Source organism: Trachemys scripta, chromosome 15 (assembly GCF_013100865.1).
Source record: "Trachemys scripta elegans isolate TJP31775 chromosome 15, CAS_Tse_1.0, whole genome shotgun sequence".
Classification (NCBI taxonomy): Eukaryota; Metazoa; Chordata; order Testudines; family Emydidae; genus Trachemys; species Trachemys scripta.
In genome coordinates, this window is record NC_048312.1 from 30,518,747 (window position 1) to 30,537,814 (window position 19,068).

The following is a 19,068-nucleotide window of genomic DNA, read 5'->3' on the forward strand; positions in this document are numbered from 1 at the left end:
TTGAGTGAATGGCAGGAATGCCAGCTTCATTGCCTGCTCTGTGCTGGTGACCCTTTGGTCCTTAGGATAGAGCCTGCATCCCCTATTAGGACTTTGCAGCGAGGGCAGAGCTTATAAACTGCAGTATCCACACCAGCTGGTGTTGCTACAGGAGCTGATAAGTCATCATACCCCACCCTGCTCTCTGCAGAAGCCATTCTACCCCCTGTTCTTGCACCTTTCAACTCTTCTTTCTGCCAAAGACCCTCCAGCTGGACTGCCACCATGGCATTAAATAAACCCTCCATTGCTGGCACCAAGCCTTGCTCCAGTCCATCTTATGTTGTTAGTGCAAATTTGTTGGGGTGAGGGAAATATAGTGAGGTGTTTTTCTTTCCCCTCTTCCTTTCTCTTAGGCATCAGATCATGGGTTCTCTTGTTACAGCTGGCCTAGCCAGATCACTGGTTCAGCAGTCATTGGGTTTCTTCCCTTTGAGCCAAATTCTTGTCTTGCATAATAAACCTGAATTGTGCTGGGGACCCATATGAAAATGACTAGCCGGGAGGAGAAGGGATCACAGAGTTGGAACTCAGAGCAGCCACCAAGTCATTATTGAAACCTGCAGGCTGTAGTCATAGTTACAGCTTTCTACATGCCTACTAATCAGAGCTTTTGGCCAAAGGAGTGGTGTCCTTCATGGATCCACTGGCTACACCACTGGCGTGCCCCCTCCACCCATGTATGAGAGAGTGGCTGTGGAGCACTGCTTAGTGATACACTGGGCATAGAGACATCCTGCTTCTCTCAAGCCATCCATGATGTTCCTCTTCTTTGTGATCTGCAGTTGCAGAAGGGGGAATTTGTCTCACTGTCCTTGTAGAGCCAACACTTACCCCCTTGTCTTTCACTACCTGCCTGGCACTTTGCCCGCCTTGTCATCCTATTCCTTTATTCAGACTACGTACCTCATTAGTGTTGTTACCTCTGCATAGTTGGGTGGCATTTGACATAAGTATATATTGATAAAAGTTTGGATTTATTAAAAAAAAAAAAAGTGTAGGGCTTTTGGGTTTTATTTGTTTTATAACTAAAACATCTTGTCTTTGTTAAAAACAAAGTGTTATAATTTTATTTAGAGCAGTTATCAGCCAGGGAAATGGATCTTTTAAAATATTTATTTGCTGAGAAGCATTGTACTGAATATTCATTCAGCACCCTTGTATTCAAGAGCATGAGCAAACGTTTGTTTTGATTTCTCTCATTTCCTGTTTCATACAGAATATACATATGGGCTGTCTCTATACTACAGCTTACAATGACATAATTTATGTTCTTCAGGGGGGTGAATAAACTGCCCCCCTGAGTGACATAAGTTACACGGACATAAGCGCTCGTGTGGACAGTGCTATGTTGGCAGGAGAGCTTCTCCCACCGACATAGCTACCGCCTCTTGCAGAGATGGTTTTATTATGCCGACAGGAGAGCTCTCTCCCGTTCGAATAGAGTGTTTTTCACCAGATGCACTACAGCAGTGCAGCATGTATGTATGTGTAGACAAGCCCACAGTGACTCTTTCAATCACAAAAATAGTAGAACTGTTGAGTAAACTCTGTGCTGTTAGTTTCCCAGCCACTGGAGCTACAGTTCACATGCTCAATGCCAGGCTGAAGTTAGGTAAGACATATGTGGACTTTTCACTGTACCCTCTCTCCTTCCCCAGCCACTTCTGCAGTTCCTCTATTGGCCACATGCTTATTAACACACTATTGAATTGTGCTTGATGTTTAGTTGTTTGTAAGGTGCAGCATGGCTTTAAGCAGGGTTTCCTACTTCTGAGTTGTGATATTCTATGGAATCACAAGAGGGCAGCAAAAAATCCCCCTTGATTTTCAGCCTCTTAATCCCAGTGCTTCCATGACTGCTTCCTTTAGTGACCTCACCACTGTCATCTACTTGCTGAACAGAAGCTGGGACTCCTGGCTTACTTCCTTCAGTTGGGCTGGTGCTGGTCTCTCGCCTGATAAACTGTGGGACAGTGGCCTCTAGAGGTAGGGATGAAGCCACTAAAAGAGGCATTTCCCTAATGATCAGCTGTTTGTTGTAAGCGGTGCTTAACAGCAATGCAAACGGATGCGTTTACATTTGATTTCGCTGATTGACAAGTGCATGTTTGTGTTGCTGTTTTACCTTTATCTATAATAACAATGTAGCCATTAGGGACATAAAATATATGTCTTTATTTGTAATACTACTCTGTTCATTCTGGGAATTACTGTGAATTTTTCCCTCCAGTGTTGCTTTCAAATCACCTCCACCGTTTTCAAATGTTGGTATAGTCTTCAGTTTTAAATAGCAAGTGTTAGGACAGAATCTATTGAAAAATACATTCCTGCTGAAAACAATAAAATCACACCAGAGAGATTTTCCTATTTTTTTTTCCAATGTGAGTCATTCTGACTCTAAGCCTGTTCAGTCTCTCTGATGTTGTAGGATTCCTACAAGAGTTATTTTTTCTTATTTTTTTTTTTATTTTTTTCCTAAATAAATAATGCATTGCATTTATATTCAATATATTAATGTACGCAGATTGATACAGTACAATATAAACCAGAGGTCTGAGTGATATAAAGACAATCTCAGAGTGTAAATACAAATATTAATCTCCTAGTTCAATTAACAAGAACTAAATTGCCATGACAGTTTTTGAGTTATAATTGAATTGGAAGGTTTTTTTCAATATGTTTGCCAAATCACTTGAACCAATATATCCTGCAATATTTCGGCCATTTGTTGATTTTAATTTTTGAATAATTAATGTTCTCATCCAGAGTTGCTTCCTGAACACACATTCCTTTGGGATGTGGTGACATCCTTGACCATACTAAAATCACATAATCCACACACAGTCTTGGGTTCCCATGATAGATCACAACCTAAAATAATCATATCAATACTATTTATCATTTTTTTCCAACCAGAAATAATTTATTTTCTGCCTGTCCAAGTTTATAGAAGGAGTTTTCCCTCCCAACTCCTGCATTTTTATTATTATTTCCCAGTTTGACATGTGTTCAGTAGATCCATATATGCAGCCTGTTTTTGAGACGCACTGAGCACCTGCAGCTACGATCGAAGCCAGTGGGGAGTTGCCAGGTGCTCAGCACCTCTCAGGATCAGGCCAGTGGTATCTCTATTGTATTAATTATGTCTGTGTTGGCTCTAAATCGGTAAGTCCATCTTTAATCTCCAGTTGTATGAGATGTTGACCGTTTTGCTGCTAGGGGTTATGTGCACAGATTGTTGATTCTGAGCTCTGGTGTGTGTTAGTGTATGTCGTCGCAGCTCAGCATTAAATGGAGGCTGATTTGGAATGTCTCTCGACTTCCTATTGTTGCTGTGTTTTATTATTTGTCTGTCTTGTAACAGTTGTTACTGTTTGCTACTGTTTGTTCTTTCCAAGCAAGAAAGAGAGATGAAGGGCATTTTCACCATGAAATGGCTGACTTAGGGAAATGGTGTCCTGTCTTTTATTGGATGATGCCGTAGTGTGACTCTTGCATTGAGAGATGAATTAAAATCGAAGTATTTCCTGTACATATCACTTGTAAATCATCTACTTTCCGTCAACTGACTCATTTCAGGCACGGTGACTTGGCCATTACGTGCCCTGCGTACTGTGCAGGAGGAACGTTGTTTCTCACACACTGCAGAGATACTCAGCGTTTGAATCTTTTACCGATGCACTTTATATCTGGTTTTGCCAATTTCACTTTTTATATGAAGCTTGAAATAATTTATAATCTAAACTAGTGTGAATAATTATTGGGCACACTTTTCAAATAAGAATAGTATTTTCTGACCTAATTTGAGTAAGAGAACTTCTGGCAGTGGGACAAACTCCTGTCTGAGCAGTGTCCCCAACTGTCCATTGAAATCTCTCTTTAAAAAAATGTTCCTAATGTTAAATTGATTAAATAGGACACTGAGAGGTGACTGAAAGGGGGTGCCAGCTGCATCAAATGATTTGCTGGTCTTGGTCCATGCCACAAAAACCAATGATGCAACTGGACTCCTTGTGGACAGCCTCAGCTGAGAGGTCAAGATCTGAATAGCTATGAAGAGCAAACTCCCCTCTTGGAGGACAGGGCTGAGGCCCATTGGTGGGAGTTGTTGAGGCATGTTTGCTGTACTACTGTCCAGCTGCTCTGGAGATAAAAGAAGGTAGTTGGTCTCCAGGCCTGCACCATACAGCAGCTCTAACATCACAAAGAAAACATATGGGGCTGACACACTGGCCAACGTGTACTGTGTACTCTACTCTCACTCAGTGGTTATTTTAAGGGTGTGTGATATTGAGTTAAAGTTCAAGAATGTAGATGATTTCTATCTCATCTTCAGACATAGTCTCTGTGCGTTGTCGCCATCTTAAACATGCAGTGTTTGCGTTTCTTTTCAGTATGGTGATTACGATCCCACTGTTCACCAGCGTGGCTTCTTAGCACAAGAGGAGTTGCTTCCAAAACGGGTAAGGAGTTCAACCAGGCAGAATCCTAAATTCGTGGCTGAGTCTCTAGGACTTACTGGCATCTTCTGTAGAATAGCCCTGTAGGATTACCTACAAAAGCCACAACAGTAAATTATTTTCTCTTGACCAAAGTTCCCTTATTGAGGCAAGTGATACAATGTGCCATGCCCCTTGGCCACAAATGTTCACCTGGTAAAGCTGTACCGGCACAGCAGCCTAGTGTAGACACAACTTATACCGGCAGAAGGTATAGAAACACCACCCCCTCACCAAATGACATTAGCTATGCCAGCAGAAGCACTCTTCTGTCAGCATAGAATCATAGAATACCAGGGTTGGAAGGAACCTCAGGAGGTCATCTAGTCCAACCCCCTGCTCAAAGCAGGACCAATCCCCAGACAGATTTTTGCCCCAGATTCCTAAATGGCCCCCTCAAGGATTGAACACTCAACCCTGGGTTTAGCAGGCCAATGCTCAAACCACTAAGCTATCCCTTCCCCTGCATCTACACTGGGAGATTTGCTGGCATAGCTCTTGGTATGCCTACGTTGCAGCGGAGAGCAAGCCTCCCAGCCTGTGTGGCCAGACTCTTGCTAGCGAGGCTTGAGTTGGAACACTAAAAGGAGCAAGTGTGGAGTTTGTGGCTCGGGCTCTCAAGCCCACATGACCGTCGAGGCTTGAGAGCCTGAGCTCCAGCCCAAGCCACAGCATCCATGCTGCTGTTTTTAGCAGGCTAGTATGAGCCCCGCTAGCACAAGTCTATCTTCCCCAGGCAGGGAGGCTCCCTCCCAGCTGCAGTGGAGATGTACTCTCTGTGGCTGGCAGAGGGACATAGCTATACCCACAGAACTTTGTAGTGTAAACCTGGCCATACTGAATGAGGACATCTTAATCTGTATCTAGAATATTTTAATAAATATGGAAGTGAATGTTTTCTGCCCACTGTCTTTTGCCAGAATAGCAGCTGCATTCCGCAGGTGTCCAGGTGTTGGTTTCGGGGTGGTTGGAGTGTGGTGTGCTCAGGAAGGCTAACTGAGAGCTGATTAATGAGAGCATAGGGTTGATCTTGGCTAGTCACGAGGGAGTTGGAAAGGCATATGAACTGGAGATTAGACGTTAGGGTTGGGATGGTGTATGTGAGAGGACAAAAAAGGCATTTTGAGCTTGAGGCTCCCTGTTTCTGGCTCATTCATCAGGTGACGAGTCAAAGCCACAGGTAGGACAATGTGTGCTGAGGATTTCTCTGCCTGTCTCTCTCAGGTAATTAACCTGTACCAGATGACTCCAGAAATGTGGGAGGAAAGAATAACAGCCTGGTATGCAGAACATCGAGGCAGGGCAAGGTGAGTGTCTGTTAAGTTGGGCTATTGACTAGTGTAAATTCTCTAGCCTCTCTGTGAGCAGTCAGAGTGAATAAGGTCTCCAAGATCCCTAGCAGGCTATGGAGGAGTTCTGCTAAAAGAGCGCCTCTGGCAGGTCAAGCTCAGGGCTCTGCCAAATTCACAGCCATGAAAAACGCATCACGAACCGTGAAATCTGATCTCGCCCCCATGAAATCTCGTCTTTTGTGTGCTTTTACCCTATACTATACTATTCACTGTAGCAGTGCTGGAGGAACCGACTAGGGGCCGTGCTCCTCTTGACCTGCTGAGTACAAACAGGAAAGAATTGGTAGAGGAAGTAGAAGTGGGTGGCAATCTAGGCAGCAGTGATCATGAGATGGTTGAGTTCAGGATCCAAACAAAAGGAAGAAAGGAGAGACCCTGGATTTCAGAAAAGCAGACTGAGACTCCCTTAGGGAACTGATGGGCAGGATCCCCTGGGAACCTAATGTGAGGGGGCAAGGAGTACAGGAGAGCTGATTGTATTTTAAAGAAGCCTTATTGAGGGCGCAGGAACAAACCATCCCGATGTGCAGAAAGAATAGCAAATATGGCAAGCGACCAGCTTGGCTTAAGAGCGAAATCTTCGGTGAGCTTAAACTCAAAAAGGAAGCTTACAAGAAGTAGAAATTTGGACAGATGACTAGGGAGGAGTATAAAAATATTGCTAGAGTATGCAGGGGTGTAATCAGGAAGTCCAAGGCACAATTGGAGTTGCAGCTAGCAAGGGACGTGAAGGGTAACAAGAAGGGTTTCTACATGTATGTTAGGAACAAGAAGGTGGTCAGGGAAAGTGTGGAACCCTTACTGAATGAGGGAGGCAACATAGTGACAGAGGATGTGGAAAAAGCTGAAGTACTCAGTGCTTTTTTTTGCCTTGGTCTTCACAGAAAAGGTCAGTTCCCAGACTGCTGCACTGGGCAGCACAGCATGGGGCGGAGGTGAGCAGCCCTGTGTGCTGAAAGAACAGGTTAAGGACTACTTAGAAAAGTTGGGCATGCACGAGTCCATGGGTCCAGATCTAATGCATCTGAGGGTGCTGAGGGAGTTGGCTGATGTGATTGCAGAGCCAGTGGCCATTATCTTTGAAAATTAATGGCGATTGGGAGAGGTCCTGGATGATTGGAAAAAGGAAAATATAGTGCCCATATTTAAAAAAGGGAAGAAAGAGAACCCGGAGGACTACAGACCTGTCAGCCTCACTTCAGTCCCTGGAAAAATCATGGAGCAGGTCCTCAAGGAATCCCTTTTGAAGCACTTGGATGAGAGGAAGGTGATCAGGAACAGTCAACATGGATTCACCAAGGGCAAGTCATGCCTGACGAACCCGATTGCCTCCTATGATGAGACAACTGGCTCTGTTGATATGGGGAAAGCAGTGGACATGATGTATCTTAACTTTAGCAACATTTTTGATACGGTCTCCCACAGTATTCTTGCCAGCAAGTTAAAGTAGTATGGATTAGATGAATGGACTGGGTGGTTAGAAAGCTGGCTAGATTGTCGGGCTCAACGAGTAGTGATCAACAGCTTGACGCCTAGTGGGCAGCCGGTATCAAGAGGAGTGCCCCAGGGGTTGGTCCTGAGGCTGGTTTTGTTCAACATCTTTATTAATGATCTGGATGATGGGATGAATTGCACCCTTAGCAAGTTTGCAGATGACCCTAAGATGGGAGAGGTAGATACGCTGGAGGGTAGGGATAGGGTCCAGAGTGACCTAGACAAATTGGAGGATTGGGCCAAAAGAAATCTGATGAGGTTCAACAAGGACAAGTGCAGAGTCCTACACTTAGGAAGGAAGAATCCCAGGCACCGCTACAGGCTGGGGACTGACTGGCTAAGCAGCAGTTCTGCAGAAAAGGACCTGGGGATTACAGTGGACAAGAAGCTGGATATGAGTCAACAGTGTGCCCTTGTTGCCAAGAAGGCCAACGGCATATTGGGCTGTATTAGTAGGAGCATTGCCAGCAGATCGAGGGAAGTGATTATTCCCCTCTATTCGGCACTGGTGAGGTCACACCTGGAGTACTGCGTCCAGCTTTGGTCCTCCCACTACAGAAGGGATGTGAGTCTGATTTATGAGGAGAGGCTGAGGGAACTGGGGTTATTTAGTCTGCAGAAGAGAAGAGTAGGGGGGATTTGATAGAAGCCTTCAACTACCTGAAGCAGGGTTCCAAAGAGGATGGAGCTCGGCTGTTCTCAGTGGTGGCAGATGACAGAACAAGAAGCAATGGTCTCAAGTTGCAGTGGGGGAGGTCTAGGTTGGATATTAGGAAACACTATTTCACTGGGAGGGGGTGAAGCACTGGAATGGGTTCCCTAGGGAGGTGGTGGAATCTCCATCCTTAGAGGTTTTTAAGGCCCGGCTTGTGAAATCCCTGGCTGGGATGATTTAGTTGGAAATTGGTCCTGCATTGAGCAGGGGGTTGGACTAGATGACCTCCTGAGGTCCCTTCCAACCCTAATATTCTGTGATTTCATGGGGGAGACAAGCGTTTCTCAAATTGGGCGTCCTTACCCAAAAGGGAGTTGCAGGCGGGTCACGAGGTTATTTTAGGCCGGGGTCACAGTATTGCCACCCTGATTTCTGTGTTGCCTTCAGAGCTGGGTGGCCAGAAAGTGGTGGCTGTTGGCTGGGCGCCCAGCTCTGAAAGCAGCGCCTTGCCAGCAACAGCACAGAAGGAAGGTTGGCATGGTATGGTATTGCCACCCTTCCTTCTGTGCTGCTGTCTTCTGAGCTGGGCGGCTAGAGAGTGGTGGCTGCTGACTGAGGGCTCAGCTCTGCAGGCAGCAGCACAGAAGTCAGGGTGGCAATAGCATACCATACCATCATTCTGTGCTGCTGCTGGCAGGGCGCTGCTTTCAGAGCTGGGCTCCCGGTCAGCAGCCGCCGCTCTCCAGCTGCCCAGCTCTGAAGGCAGCACCACTGCCGGCAGAAGTAAGGGTAGAAGTACCCCAACCCCCCCTACAATAATTTTGAGGCACCCCCACAACTCCTTTTTGCGTCAGGACCCCTACAATTCCAACACCATGACATTTCAGATTTAAATAGCTGAAAACATGAAATTTATTATTTTTTAAATCCTATGATTGTGAATTTGACCAAAATGGACCTTGAATTTGGTAGGGCCCTATTCATGCTGGATACTGAAAAGGAAGAGACTATAGAAGAGTGACCTGAGTTACAAATACCGTATTGTGGGGAGGGGGAAAACATATGAACAGTGGTGTTCTGGATCAGCTCTTTGGACTAGAAGTCAATTTAGCAAGGCAACCCCCGTCTTTCTAGGCTGCCAGCACAGTGGAGATAATGCTTACAACAAAGAACGTGTCTACACAGTTTTTTGTGCAATACAGCTATCTCAGCTAGGAGATTTTTTTTTTCTACCAAAATCGTTAAATTAGTACACCCTTAGGGCTGGTCTACATTGAGAGGGGGGTCAATGTAAGATACGCAGTTTCAGCTACAGGAATACCGTAGCTGAAGTCGACATATCTTATTTCGATTTACCTCGGGTCCTCATGGTGCGGGATCGACGGCTGCGGCTCCCCCATCGACTCCGCTACCGCTGCTCGCCCTGGTGGAATTCCAGAATCGACAGGAGCGCGTTCGGGGATCGATATGTTGTGTCTAGACAAGACGTGATGTATCGATCTCGATAGATCGATTACTATCCACCGATTCGGCGGGTAGTCTGGACGTACCCTTAGTGTGGATGCAGTTATATCTGTATAAGGCACCTACATAGCAGGTGCCTACCGGAATAAGCTATACCAGCATACGCACCATTATATCAATAGAACTGCAGCAACGTGAGAGTGTTTGTACCATTGTTGTTATGAGTATGGCTGGTGTGGTACAATTTTGTATGTAGACAAGTCCTAAAGGAGCAGTTGGAGAGAGCTTTTACCACTCCTAGTGCCCCGTGCTGGCCAGTCATAATAGTATGTTGATGGGATTCCAGTGGGAGGCTTTGGAATGCCACTGCAGGAAGGCCATGTGTGTGGTAGGTAGGGCGTGGCAGCACTCCTGCTGAGTCACTGAAATGACTGTTGAGATGGGAGTGATGCTCAGTGGGCAGCAGAGAGAAATAGGAGTCTGGATTCGTGAGATTTCACCCACTTAATGATTCCTTGTACCACAAGCTAGTATGGGTGGTTATACCCTTACTGCACAATACACTCCTCCTTCGGGATGAGCAAAAAGCAAGAGATGTCAAACACACAAACTGAGTCTGTTCAAGGGATTGGGGTAGAGACAAGGCCTGAAACATTGCATCCTCTGTGCTGTCATTGATAGACATTAGGATGCAGGTAAGCTGCAAACTGGGATTTGCTGGGGATCTTTATTGATCCTGCTGGTAAACAGAGACTTGACCCTTGCAATAGAGACAGTCCTGGCTCCAGTGCGTTACATGCCTGCAAGGCTTAGAAGGCGCCTGTTTTCCCCCTTTCTCTTCCTGTCTGTAACTTTGGCCTGTATTTACCTGACAGAGATGAAGCTGAAATGGAATATTTGAAGATCGCTCAGGACCTGGAGATGTATGGAGTAAACTACTTCGCAATTAGGGTGAGTTCAGAGTTTGGGTCATGTTTTCAAGGCATCTTGAGTCCATTGTGTGTCTGGGGCAGGGGAAGAGGCATTTGAGAGGGATAGTCTTAGTGTTAAAGGTCCCCTTGTCTTGAGACTACTGTGTGGAACTCAATGCTGGCTGCACTCCCGCAGTATTTTATCTGTGGGTGGGGGGAGGGGGAGGCAGTGGATAAGCTGCTGCCAGAAGCCTCCCAAGAGGATGAGTGAATGAGTCACTACTGCAGTACACTATGCCTGGGAAGCAGGATCCCCTCTGGGATAATTGGTGCTGCATCCCTGGTCAGGGCTGGATGAAACTAGTTGGATGTAACTGTTTGTGTCAGATCCTCCTTAAATCTTCCTGCTTCAAATGGAAATGATGTGTTCTGCTCTGTTCTTCCCTCCTGTAGAATAAGAAGGGCACCGAGCTGTTGCTTGGGGTTGATGCACTGGGGCTTCACATCTACGACCCAGAAAACAGGCTGACCCCCAAAATCTCTTTTCCATGGAATGAGATCCGGAATATCTCTTACAGTGATAAGGAGGTAGGACATCTTTAGCCTATGTACAAATACCAATAGGAATGCAATAACAAATCAGAGGGACTTCTCTTATCTCCTGTTTCACTTGCTCTCTCAGTCACAGCCAAAGCTGTCTCAGTCTTTCCAGTAGAACCCTTAATTCCCAGGCTTTTGTATGTTTTTTTGAAAGCAGGCGTTCAAGAGCTCAGCCCAGGAGCTATTTTTTTTTTATTTATTATTTTTAGAGCCCTCTGTTTAACCATTTTAAAAAGAAAATTATCCCTAGTATGCACAGCCCAGCCAGCTGAAAGTTCAGAAGGTGAGAATCTTGTCTTACTATGAATATGCCCTGGCATCGTGAAGTATAATTAAATGCATTCCTGGTAAGAAGAGCTTTTGGCTCACTGCTTCATTATAGTACTCTGAGCTTCCAAACTTTCAGACTGCCAGGCTCAGTGCAACAGATTGAATCTTTTCTTAGGTGTCAAGTAGTGTAGGCCCAACACCTATGGTCGATTTTGATTAAACTGTTGATGTGAATAGGAATGGCTTCCTGAATAGTTGTAATCCAAACACCAACACCACTAAGACTAGAATAAGGGCTTGGCTACACTTGCAAGTTACAGCACAATAAAGGAGCCATGGGCTCCCTAGCTCATTCCCCGTCCACACTGGTTCTCCACCTTGGCGAATGGAATAACGTTTGCTGCACTCTCCCTGGAGCACCGTGGTGCCAGTGTGGACGACCTGTCCTGTTAATGCGCTCTGATCGGCCTCCAGAAGTGTCCCACAATGCCTGTTCTAGCCTCTCTGGTCATCACTTTGAACTCTACTGCCCTGCCCTCAGGTGATCAACCATCAGACCTGCCCTTTAAATTCTCTGGGAATTTTGAAAATCCCCTTCCTGTTTGCTCAGCTAGGCGTGGAGTGTCCTCAGCGAATCTTTCCAGGTGACCACACCTCCACGCACCAGGCGATCCCCAGTATGGAGCAATGGCGAGGTGCTGGACCTCATCAGTGTTTGGGGGGAGGAAGCTGTCCAGTCCCAGCTGCGCTACAGCCGTAGGAATTACGATACCTTTGGGCAGATATAAAGGGACATGACAGAAAGGGGCCATGACCAGGACGCTCTGCAGTGCAAGGTTAAAGTAAAGGAATTGCGGAATGCCTACCGCAAAGCCCGTGAGGCAAATAACTGCTCCGGTGCTGCCCCCACAATCTGCCGTTTCTACAAAGAGCTGGATGTGATACTTGTGGGTGACCCCATCTCCACTCTGAGTACCACCGTGGACACTTCAGAGCCCAGTTCAACAAGGCAGGAGGAGGAGCAAAGCGGGAGCGAGTGTGCTGAGGCGGAGGAACGCACCCCAGAATCCCTAGATGCATGCAGCCAGGAGCTGTTCTCAAGCCAGGAGGAAGGTAGCCAGTCACGGCAGCCAGTGCTTGGGGAAGGACAAACACCAGAGGAGGTTCCCGGTAAGCGGCTTTTATTTTGGGAAGGAAGTTATTCGGTGGGGGCTCTCAGGGCAAGGAGGATTACGGCGGCATGCATGCCTAGATAGGGCATTGATGTGCTCTCACATTGTGGTAATCGGCTTCAGTGATCTCTTCAAAGGTCTCATCCAGAACTTGGGCAATGTGGTTGCACAGGTTTCTCGGGAGAGCCACTGTGATCCTTGTCCCAGTAAGGCTAACTTGTCTGTGCCACTGTGCTGTGAGGGGCGGGGAGACCATTGCTGCACACAGGCAAGCTGCATGTGGGCCAGGGCAGAAGCTGCATTGCAGTAGAAGACCCTCCCTTGCTTTCCAGGTCACCCTCAGCAGTGAGATATCTTCCAGGACGAATTCCTGTGGAAAATGTGAGGAAAGTGTTCAGTATAGGGGCCCCCTGCCACTGTTGGCTCTCCCCATGGCACAGAAACCCAGAGGACAGTATAGCCGTGAAACAATCAGTCACGCTTGACCCTGTGCTTTCTCACCATTTTGGGGCTCCCATGGGTTTATGTGCGCTTGCTTTGGGACAGGCAAATTATGCTGTTGTATAGGCTGTGCTTGCCTTTAAGTACAGAGGAATCATTGCTTTGTCTGGTGTGAACAGGGCTGCCTCTGTTAAGTGTTGCATTTTGCCTTTACAGATGCAACCTTGAGATCTCAGCCGTCCATGTTATCACCGGCTGAAAGACTCCAAAGAATCAGAAAGAGGCCACGTAGAAGCAAGGAAGACATGTTGCATGAAGTAATGCAGCATTCAAGTAATGAAAATCAAAAAGTGCAGGAGTGGCAGGAGAGTAAAAGGAGGATCAGCCAGCAGAACGAGGAGTGCTGGCATAAAAGCGTGGTGCTCCGGCAGCAAAGCATGGATCGGCTGATAAGCATAATGGAGCACCAAGCAGACTCTATCCAGGCGCTCGTAGCTATGCAGGAGGAGCATTATCGCGCCCCCCCCCCGCCCCCTGCAGCCCTTGTCCCAAAACTTTCCCTTGTGCCCCCATTTCGCCTCCAACCCACTTTCCCCATCATCCGGGTTCTTACTGCCAACACCTGTAGCTTCACCACCCAGCCCTGAAAACTACGACCCTTACCCACTGCACTCAACCCCCATCACCATGCAGTATAGCCATCCTGAAGTGAAGCACTCATTGCACAGCACTCCAGACAGGACATACGCAAATCTGTGATCGTACCATACCCCACCCCACCCCACCCCACCCCCTTGCCCTTTCTGTTTCCCAAGCAGTTGTGTTTCTTTTCAATAAATGGATTTTTGGCTTTGAAAACATTCATTATTATTGCATAAAGTAAAAGATACTTTAGCCCAGGAAGGAAACAGGCACTGCAAGTCAGCGTAGCAAACACAGATTCTACTAACATTGGAACCACTGCACTTCACTCCCTGAAGGGCACCAGACATTACTGGTGGCTTTCAGCCTCAAATTGCTCCCTCAAGGCATCTCTAATCCTTGCAGCAGCGCTGGGCCCCTCTAATAGCCCTGCTCTCTGGCTGTTCAGATTCAGCCTCCAGGTGTTCAACCTCCGAGTTCCATGCCTGAGTGAATCATTCACCCTTCCCTTCACAAATGTTATGGAGGGTACAGCACGTGGATATAACCGTGAGGATGCTGTCATCGGCCAGGTCCAGCTTCCCATACAGAGAGCACCAGTGACCCTTTAAATGGATAGAAGCACACTCCAAAGTCATTCTGCACCAGCTCAGCCTGTTGTTGAACTGCTCCTTGCTGCTGTCAAGGCTCCCTGTGTAGGGTTTCATGAGCCACAGCATTAAAGGGTAAGCAGGGTCTCCAAGGATCACAATGGGCATTTCGACTTCCCCTACAGTGATCTTCTGGTCTGGGGAAAAAAGTCCCGGCTTGCAGCTTCCTGAACAGGCCTGTGTTCCAAAAGATGCGTGCGTCATGCACCATTCCAGGCCAGCCTGCGTTAATGTTAATGAAATGCCCGCGGTGATCCACAAGCGCTTGGAGAACCATAGAGAAATACCCCTTCCGATTAATGTACTTGGAGGCTAGGTGGGCTGGTGCCAGAATTGGAATATGCGTGCCATCTATCGCCTCTCCGTAGTTAGGGAAAACCATTTGTGCAAAGCCATCCACAATGTCCTGCACGTTACCCAGAGTCATGGTGGTTCTGAGCAGGATGCGATTAATGGCCCTGCAAACTTGCATCAACACGATTCCAACCATTGACTTTCCCACTCCAAACTGGTTAGCGACTGATCGGTAGCTGTCTGATCCCACCACTCAGTGCTTGTTTCCCAGGCCCAAAAGCGGCGTTGCACGGTGCTGAGCATGGCCGTGAATGCCACAAGCAAACTCGTGTCGTATGCGTTACTCGAGTCGCAATCGTCGTCTGAGCCCTCACTGTCCCTTTGGATCCTAAGGAATAACTCGACTGCCAAATGTGACGTGCTGGCGAGACTCGACAGCATACTTCTCAGCAGTTTAGGCTGCATTCCCGCAGACCGAAAGGGAAGATGGAGTGCGCAGTACAAAAAACATTGAAAGATGGCGCCAAATGTGGACGGAAGCACAGGGAATGCTGGGGTGCGAACCGATGCATCATGGGGCATTGGGACAGGACCCAGAATGCCCCACCCCCTTCCCACAAGCCAAAGCGCCAGAATGGGAATAGGTGCTCTGTGGGATAGCTGCCCATAATGCACCGCTCCCAATACTGCTGCAAGTGCCGCAAATGTGGTCACATTGCAGCGCTTTCCCTACTGCGCTCTCCGAAGGTGGGTTTAACTCACAGCACTCTACATCTGCACCTGTAGCCATGCCCTAAGGAGGTAAAATTGACTATGGAAAGTGAAAATGACCAATTCCCTGTCCAGTCTGAGGGAATTGCACAAAGGAAACTAGCTACCTTCATGACAAGTAAACAAATTAGCTGTTTAATTTCTGTTTTATTTTTAATTTAAAGATATTTGATGAGGGCAAAAAGCTAAAGATTTCTCACTTCAGTTGAGTTCATTCATGTTTTTCTTAAGTGATAAGCGCCTAATTTAATCTTTTTTTTTTTTAAGAATTAAAACTAAAGCTCTCCATAATGTAGAGCAACAGCCCAAGCACAACAGTTTTTCTTCTCCTAAGACTCTTTTCTGCCCATATCCAGGTCAGTGCAGTGAAAGCTCCCTGATCATGCGTTACTCTAGGACTCTGAGGCTGAAGCAGCTGCAAGTAGGCCTTGACATAATAGACTGTAATAGATCTTTCTCCTGGGGGAAGACACTGTCATCTTCTATCATGTCAATAATCCTTGTAATAAAATGACCACAAATTGACCTGACATGATAGTAAACAGGCTTAATAGCAGTGAATGACAGCTATATTGACACAGTGAAGATGTTTAATCTATTTTAACAATGATCAACTGTGTATGTGGCACTGGTATTACTCTGGAACCTGAGGTAGAGGGCGGGCCCAGGTTCCCCCCAAACCTCCCAACTCCTGATCCAACACAGGAGGTTCCACCAGAGGGGAAGGTCTCTGGGCTGTTCCCCGACCCACATGGTGGATCAGCAGAAACTGCGGGGATTGTTCTTACTGTTTTTTTCCCCATACTGGCCAGTGATGAGGTTATCTGAGTGAACAGCAGATTTGAGCCATGAAAGTGGCCAAACTGAGGGCTACTGTGAATCTCTGAGGCAAGCAAAATCCACCAATAAGCGTAGGACCCCCCCAAGGTAGAGGAGGAACTTTATCATTAATATATCTATAAATAAAAAAACATGGACTCTGTTAGAGTTAAAATCCAAAGAAATTCATGCACATCAGCCTATGTGGAAGACTTAAAGATCAGGCACTGTTTGCTGAGGTCAGTTGTGCTGAACTCCTCAGGCAGTACAATGTATCGTACTGCCTTTATGCAGAAGGGTTGTCTGTTCAGCCAGCTTTTTTGGGGGGTGGGGTGGGGAGGCCCTCTAAAACTGCAGTGACCTTGTGAAGTATCCTTTTGTTAACTGAGAGTCCCCATCCATTCAGTTCATTATATGGGCCCCAGCACCATGATGCTTGAACCCCCATCCCTGGCAGTACAACTAGTACCGTATCACCTGAGGCTGGAGAGAGCTGATTGTAGCTGGGAAGTACTTTGAATGCAGTAAGCGCCAAGGAGGGGATGAAATTGTTTAGGGTGGCACAAGATTGTGTAAATACACTTAGGAGTAACAGGATAAAATTTTAGACTGCAGAATAGTCTTTCCAGGGAAGTGGGACCATAAGGCCTGTAACATAAGGTTAAGTTGGCCAAAGTCTTGGAGAATAGACCGTATGGAGCAATCACATACTGGCCCTCAGGGTTGGGGGAGATAGACTAGAAGCATGGGTGGAATATAACTGGGCTTGGTAGGATTAGATTTTTATCGGTAAATGTCAGTTTCACAGTATACACACAAACCAACGAGAAACTATTTCCGTCGATGATGATCAAAATTTACAGATAGGCAAAGTAAGAAAAATGCTGCTTGAGAACTTCTTAGAGTTTGATTTAAGCATATTTGTTTTGTATATTTTGCCATGTACTGTTGACACTTTGTGTTTTAACGATCAAGAAGCTAAAGATTTATAAATCTCAACATCTACTGAGATTAATTATTATTGTCTGACACCCCTTCTTCCTCCTGTTGTCTGAACCTCCCGGTTTCCTGCAACTGTGAAAATTTAAACTGATAAATGTTGAAAAATGCTTAAAAATAAACATCAATATTATTCATCAAAATGATAAATAAAAATCCAGTTCTGCTTAAGCCTAAATAGAACTGTTTGTTTAATTAACTGCTTTCTTTAATTAAGCACCAGCCCACTGGGCAGTTCAAGCTCGTTCCTCTACTCCAGGGGTGGGCAAATCTTTTGGGCCGAGGGCCACATCTGGGTGGGGAAATTGGAGGTTGGGGTGTAGGAGGGAGTGCAGGGTGTGGGAGGGGGTACGGTGTGCAGGAAGGGGCTCAGGGTAAGAGATTGGGACAGAGGAGCGGTGTGGGGTGCATGAGGGGGCTCAGGGAAGGGGTTTGGGGTGCAGGAGGGGTGCAGGGGGCTCAGGGCAGGGAGTTGGGGTGCAAGAGGGGTGCGGGGCATAGGAGGGGGCTCAGGGCAGGGAGTTGGGGGGTGGGGTGGGGTGCAGGCGGGGTTTGGGCTCCGGCCTGGCTCTGTTTACCTAAAGTGGCTCCGGGGTGGCAGCGGCACGCACCGGGGCCAGGGCAGGCTCCCTGCATGCCTGCCCTGGCCCCATGCTGTGCCGCTCCAGGAAGCGCTGTGGTCCCTGTGGGAGGAGGGGACGGAGGGCTCCGTATGTGCCCTTGCAGCCCCTCCAGGTACCTTCCCCGAAGCTCCCATTAGCTACAGTTCCCCGTTCCCGGCCAATGGGAGCCGTGGGGGGCGGTGCCTGGAGGCAAGGGCAACTCACAGAGCCCTCTGCTCCCCTGCCCAGGGACTGCAGGAAAGTGGTGCCAGCTGTTTCTGAGAGCGGTGTGGGGTCCACGGGGCCACAGGGGGCAATCCCGCAGGCCGGATCCAAAACCCTGAGGGGCCAGATCCGGCCCACGGGTTGTAGTTTGCCCACCCCGATCTACTCTGATAGGCCACAATTGTTTTTAATCCTCCCTGTTCCTAGTTCCCCATATCCTGCTGGACAGAAGCACCTCGCCTTTGGTTGGAAGGGTGGGTAAACAACCCCATCCAAGACCTGTGAGCTGATCATCAGAGAGCACTTGCTGAGCAGACAGGAATCACTCTCTCCTCTTGCAGCTTAAGGACATTGCTTCTGGAGGCACTTGAGCTTTCGTGATGGGGAACAGCAGTTCTTGATTGCTTTTGATCCTAGCTAGCCTGCTTGGCAGGAAGCCATGAGGACTGCTCTCAGGCTTGTTTATCCAGCACTCCATTGACTTGCTCTTAGCCAGCATGCTGTGAAATTCTTTCTGCTACCCTGTTTTGTTCTAGGCTCTAAGTTTGATAACTTTTTTTTTCTTTTTCTCTCTTTTCAGTTTACAATTAAGCCACTGGACAAAAAGATCGATGTCTTTAAATTCAATTCATCAAAGCTGCGTGTGAATAAGCTGGTAAGTTCACAGGCACAGTGATTTTATTGTCTGCAACAGTGGCTCTTGAGGAAGTCTCTATAGGCAATGTGAGGCAATGTTCTTTCAGGGTTTTCCTTATTTACACATCTTGGCTACTCTCAGAGGTAACACACTTGACTTGAGGGACTGCAGGTCTGAGCTAATGTTTCGGATCCAATCAAGAATTTATAGCCTCTGAGAGAGGGTGGGGGAAGAGTCAAGCTCCTTCATGGAATTCCTCCCCATCTCTTCCATTGATCCCCTTTTTTTGAGCCTTTTGGTTACATCTGCCCTGCACTGTAAATAAAACATTATTCTCATCTCCTTCATTCCCTGAATGTCCTTTTGCTTCTCCTGGGCTTCCCCTTGCTGCTCTGCTGATGTATTTCAGGATGATTACAGTGTCTAATAGAAAACACTAACTGGTCTGTGCTCACTCAGTACTGTGCCTCTATCGGGACACATCCCTTGAGTCATGACAAGTGGTTGTCTGAAGAGGAGAGACCAACTC

At 47.1% G+C, this 19,068-nt stretch overlaps 1 protein-coding gene across 7 annotated transcripts in view; it reads left to right on the plus strand.

Moving 5' to 3' along the window:
* The window catches only part of NF2 (neurofibromin 2), an 85,998-nt gene that overhangs the window by 26,616 nt on the left and 40,314 nt on the right, over positions 1–19,068 (plus strand). For all 7 annotated transcript variants that reach the window (XM_034790708.1, XM_034790707.1, XM_034790702.1 and 4 more), the window contains 5 exons: positions 4,437–4,505; positions 5,766–5,848; positions 10,382–10,457; positions 10,871–11,005; positions 18,483–18,557. In XM_034790708.1, coding sequence (XP_034646599.1) covers positions 4,437–4,505; positions 5,766–5,848; positions 10,382–10,457; positions 10,871–11,005; positions 18,483–18,557 — 438 coding nt within the window. The remainder of the gene's footprint in view (positions 1–4,436; positions 4,506–5,765; positions 5,849–10,381; positions 10,458–10,870; positions 11,006–18,482; positions 18,558–19,068) is intronic.